General features: G+C 30.9%; 1 protein-coding gene across 1 annotated transcript; it reads left to right on the plus strand.

Annotated features, from left to right (window-relative positions):
- The first annotated feature begins 3,363 nt into the window (after positions 1–3,363).
- On the plus strand, positions 3,364–5,061 carry LOC126672141 (ammonium transporter 1 member 2). The gene has a single exon (XM_050366081.2). The coding sequence runs from the start codon at positions 3,421–3,423 to the stop codon at positions 4,951–4,953; it is 1,533 nt and encodes a 510-aa protein (XP_050222038.1). The 5' UTR covers positions 3,364–3,420; the 3' UTR covers positions 4,954–5,061.
- Positions 5,062–6,000: the final 939 nt, after the last annotated feature.

The raw sequence follows: 6,000 nt of genomic DNA on the forward strand, positions 1-6,000 counted from the left end.
CCGTAAAAAAACAGGCACGCCTTAAAATTGAGGCTCAAAAGCAACTACTCCCTCCGTCCCGTTTAAGAATGGACAAATGAGTTTTACACAAATATTAATAAAATAAGATAATATTTCATTTTGTCATGTACCCTTATTAATTAGTATGGTTTTTTTAATAATAAAATATATGTATTGTAAATTGAGTTGCATTTAATGCATATTGAAATAACTAAAGGGATAAAAGTGTAAATTCAATATAAATTAGCACAGAAAACACGATATGACCTTCTTAGATGAGATAATTAAAAATGAGATATGTCCCTTTTTAAAGGGGACGGAGGGAGTATATAATTTTAATTATTGTTCAAAATATGAATTTTCATTTTTTAAAATTTAAAATAATCAATTGAAAAATTGATCAGTAGGTAGTACATATGATATGTGGAATGAAAATAAGTAATTTTCATATTAAGATATATGGCTTCCCGTGTTCACATTAGTAATTATTGATTAAACTTTTAATTAATAAAAAAATTCGCTTTATAGAAATCAAAAGATTATTTATATGTCACACTATAAAATTAAAAAATTGTCTTAAAATTAAAAAATGCCAAATCCTTCGAAAATATGGTAAAAAGAACAGAAAAAACAGATGATGAAATCAACCATTGCGGAATATGGATTAGGAGTTAGGATTGAACGATTGAGGTTGCTTCGTTGTTCTTTAAAACAAAAACTTAATTTCAGAAAAGGATAAAACTTGTGGATCGTAATAACTGTTCAAAATATGTATTTTTGTGGATGGTGGTAATTTTCACCCACACAATCCCTCAATTTTGTCTCTTTTTTCTTTTATTCAAAGTCCATCCTTTTTTATGAATGAAGTCCATTTATTTTAATTTATAAGTATAAAATTTCTTGATTTTAAATAATATACTATATCTGTTTCAATATAGTTATTCACTTTGTCACTATCATACAATTTAAGAAAATACAATTAATGTTAGAAATTTTTATAATTTTTTTTAGCGTATCCTTATTTCATATAGCCTCCATTTCCAATTTATTTATAGAAATATTAGCTCATTTAGTAGATTTTTAAATAGAATAGTATAAGAAGATTAAGCTTAAAAATTGCTATTTTTTAGAAATATAAAAATTTTAGAATAATTTTTTTTTTTTGAAAATGGACAACTCTATTGGAATGAAAAAAAACTAATAAAAAATAACCGTCAATTTTCCAAGTCCTCCATTAAAAAATATTGGTTTGGACAATTTAATGCAACAAATTTGTACAAATACAAATCATGAATAAAAAAAAAGTTAGCAACAATTATATTTATAAACGGTAATTTACTTGCCAAATATCGTAGATGTGTCAAGGACTATTTTCTTTTTTAAATAACTATCCATTTTATTTTTGGGATAATGTCATAAAAATTCACCAACTTTACATGTTTTCTCATTTTAATCATGCCGTTTAAAAATCGTCATTTTCATACACCAAACTACCATTTTTTTCTTAAAGCCATACACCAATTAAAAATCGAGCGAAAATTGTTGGCGTGTCACTATCTGGTTCGTTATAGCATGTCATTATCTGGTTGTCAACTCAGCAATTTTTGTCGGATTTTTAAACGGGATATGGATTTGTGAAAAATTATTAGTTCGTGTATGAAAATAAGGATTTGAAAACGGCGTGATTAAAATGAGAAAACTTGTAAATTTTGTGAATTTTTATAACATTAGTCTTCATTTTTTATACGATATTTTAAGTGTCCGGACAATCTTACTCAAGTTATAACTCTTCCACATTAAAACTAATTTTACTCAAGTCAAGTGGATCTCTTGCGGAAGGCACGTATAATACTTTAACAATACACTTGCATTTTAAAGATGTATTTTTTAAGTAATACTACTTAATCCACATTTTTTAACTACTTTAATGAAACGAGTGGAGGGATTATTTTTTTGAGCTATACGCTTTAAAAAAGGAATTGAACAAATAAAAATTTACCACGTAAGAAAAAAATTAAAAAGTGGTACAAATTGGTGGATTGTAAATCATTTTTCTTTTTCAGCAAACTATTTAAAATTCATAATTTTACGGTTAACAATTAAAATAAAATTATTTTAGTGAAAAAGATAAATTTAAGAGATTGTAAGTGCAAATTATTGTCAATGAAATGATTACTATGTACTTTAATTTGTATATTTAATCAATATTTTTTTCTTATACATTTCATTGTTTAAATCGATATTTAAAATTCAATTGTTAAATGTATGAAACAGAACATAGCTTTTTTTTTTGAAAAAAAGCGGAATTTCATTAAAAATCCAAAACAGTTACAGACGTGAGAAATTCAGAAAAGTGACAATACCACTCCTGATGACCTGAAATGGAACGGGCATTTTGCGCTAATAAATGCGCTGCCTGATTCGCATATCGTCTCATAAATAAAAATAAAATATTACTAAACTGCTTTACTAAATCAACACAATCCTCGACAATGAGATCCGAACCAACAAGACTCGGATTCCGTATCTCCACCACCACTTCCATCGCATCCGACTCGATAATTACACATATGTATGAGTTTTGCAAATGTATCTTATACTTCTGATACTGACATAATAATAGATTTGTCTAAATATTTATGCGCCTTTTCTCATACTAGTTTTGTATTACGTGCTATGCATGTGGCTCGTAACGTAACACCTCAATGCACATATTAGTAAATTTATTATAATTATATCAATTTTTATTTATAATTAATATTAAATTAGTTAAGAATTTCTGTAAAAGTAAATATAATATATTCGGTTATTAATTTTTTTTCCATACTGAATTTATTCTTCTTTTGATTTTATAATAACCATAATTAAATAATTAAATAATTACCTTAATTTTAAAAATAATAAGATAGAAATTTAAATAATAATATATTGAGTAAATACAATATTTTAATTTTGTAGTTCAATCAAATTAAAAGATAACAATTCCTACTAATTTGGAGACAATTTAGTTATTTTTTACACACTAAAAACTAAATTGGAGATAATTTAGCTACCTATTCTAATTAGGAATTTAATTATAATAGTGATTAATTAAATAACTAATTAGTTAATGACTATAAAACCTTTATCTAGTAGTAAACTGAAAAGGATTATTCAGTAAATTTGTCTGCCCCCATCCGTGCTTTTATATATAGTATAGATATATACTTTTAATGAATATTGAAGACTTTCATTTTTTTTTTGAGTAAAGGACTTTCATTTTATTAATTATTAATACCAAATATATATTTAAATTTAGCAGAATATTTAAATTTGCATATCTGCATCCTCTCTCTCTATATATACACATATACTAAACCTCATCCTTGCCATTATTCTCACTGTATTATCTCTCATTTTCTCTCTTAACCCCCTCCAACCATGGCTTCCTTTAGCTGCTCCGCCACAGACCTCGCCCCTCTCCTCTCCGCCACCGTAAACTCCACCGCAGCAGCCACTTACCTCTGCTCTCAGTTCACCGCAATAACCAACCAGCTTTCAGACACATCTTACGCAATTAACAACACTTATCTTCTCTTCTCTGCATACTTAGTCTTCGCCATGCAGCTAGGGTTTGCCATGCTCTGCGCCGGCTCAGTCCGAGCCAAGAACACCATGAACATAATGCTCACAAACGTACTCGACGCCGCCGCCGGTGCAATCTCTTATTATCTCTTCGGTTACGCTTTTGCTTTTGGGTCGCCGAGTAACGGTTTTATCGGTCGCCATTTTTTTGGTTTGCATGAGTTTCCTTCTGAATCGGGTGATTATAGTTTTTTTCTGTATCAGTGGGCTTTTGCCATTGCGGCTGCTGGTATAACCAGCGGTTCGATTGCTGAGAGAACCCAGTTTGTCGCTTATTTGATTTACTCTTCTTTCTTGACCGGTTTTGTTTACCCGGTTGTTTCTCATTGGATTTGGTCTGGTGACGGTTGGGCCAGTGCGTCCCGAACCGATAACGATCTTCTCTTCGGGTCGGGTGCTATCGACTTTGCTGGGTCGGGTGTGGTCCACATGGTGGGTGGGATTGCTGGGCTATGGGGTGCTTTAATTGAAGGCCCGCGTATAGGCCGGTTCGACCGGTCTGACCGGTCCGTATCCTTACGTGGTCATAGCGCTTCGTTGGTCGTACTTGGTACATTTCTGTTATGGTTCGGTTGGTATGGGTTTAACCCGGGGTCATTCTTGGTAATCTTGAAGAGTTACGGTTCGAGTGGAGGGTATTACGGTCAATGGAGTGCGATAGGAAGGACAGCTGTCACGACGACATTGGCTGGGTGTACCGCTGCGCTCACGACTCTGTTTAGTAAAAGATTATTAGTGGGCCATTGGAATGTAATCGACGTATGTAACGGTTTATTAGGAGGCTTTGCTGCTATCACCTCAGGTTGCGCAGTGGTACAACCATGGGCAGCGATCGTCTGCGGCTTCGTAGCTTCATGGGTTTTAATCGGGTGCAACAAACTCGCAGTGAAATTCAAATACGATGATCCACTAGAAGCCGCACAATTGCACGGTGGATGTGGGATGTGGGGCCTACTTTTCACAGGGCTATTTGCGTCAAAGCAATATGTGAATGAGGTGTACCCTAACAAGCCAGGGAGACCCTATGGATTGCTGATGGGTGGTGGGGGCAAGCTTTTAGCGGCTCAGATTATTCAGATTATTGTGATCGTAGGGTGGGTTACGGTGACGATGGGGCCGTTGTTTTACGGGCTTAACAAGATGCGGCTGTTGAGGATCTCAAGTGATGACGAAACAGCTGGCATGGATATGACTAGACACGGTGGATTTGCTTATGCTTACCACGATGAAGATGATCCGTCAAATAATAAAACTTCTTTTGTAATGAGTAGAATAGAGCCGACCAATGAAAATACACCAAATCATCAAAGATCGCCAATAGTAGTTTAATGTTTGATCTAAAAGTTTGTCACTTTCTTGGGAAAATGTTGTTTGTGTTCAATTTGGTGTTGAATTTGTACAATATGATAAAGAAGAATGTTGCTAATTATAATTAAATAGCTTGGATCCATATATAACTCTTTAATGTGGTTTTTAATCTTTTTCTTATTTATTAGCTATGTCCGAAATTTAAGTTTAAGTTCTCATATGTATTTTTAAATCTTTTCATATATCGACTGAGTCGGGTGTTCATTAATTAAATATAAATAAAATCGTTGATATACCATATCTTATAAATTTAACGCTAACCTCATTTCAGAGCTCTTATATTAGTATTAATTTTTATTTTTATGTCTTTTAAAAAATTATATTTAAATATTTCATTAACTATTTATTTTGCTTATATGTGGTTATTTTGGGCATGAAATTTTGTTGTTTTGTGTCAATTAAAATAACGATGTTTTTATAATTCCGTCCATAAAAATATTACAAATGTACAAAATAAGTAGTTTAGAGACTATTTAAATATAAAAATATATGTAAGGACCAAATTAAATAAAATTCTATAATATGGAGATTTTATGATAAATTTAGCCTAATTTAATAACAATTTTCAATTTTATAATTTGAAATGTAAATTTTTTTTTTATATAATTCTAATCTCTAATTGAAAATTTGATCAATTTATTGATTTGAAATGCCAAAACCAAAAATGAAAGGCATGATTTAATGGATTCTGACATCAGATTAATTAATTTTAATATCTTTGCATAAATTTGTCCTCGACCGTTGTTTGGTTAGATTAATTTAAACAAAATAATTTTCAATCAATGCCGGAATAATGTGTGCACATGTTGTCTTGTAGATAATTTTCAACGCTTTGCAATTATTATTTTGTATTTGATATGTAACTTAATTAATTAATTATTCTCTTAGTTTATGATTTTACGTGAGATTAACCATTAGTATTTTTTATGATGGTGCTTGATTGGTGGGAGGGTAATTTGTTTATATATGAATGAAAAAGAAAAAGAATACCAAAAGTAAAATTCGAGA

This window comes from Mercurialis annua, linkage group LG3 (assembly GCF_937616625.2).
Source record: "Mercurialis annua linkage group LG3, ddMerAnnu1.2, whole genome shotgun sequence".
In the NCBI taxonomy this organism is placed as follows: Eukaryota; Viridiplantae; Streptophyta; class Magnoliopsida; order Malpighiales; family Euphorbiaceae; genus Mercurialis; species Mercurialis annua.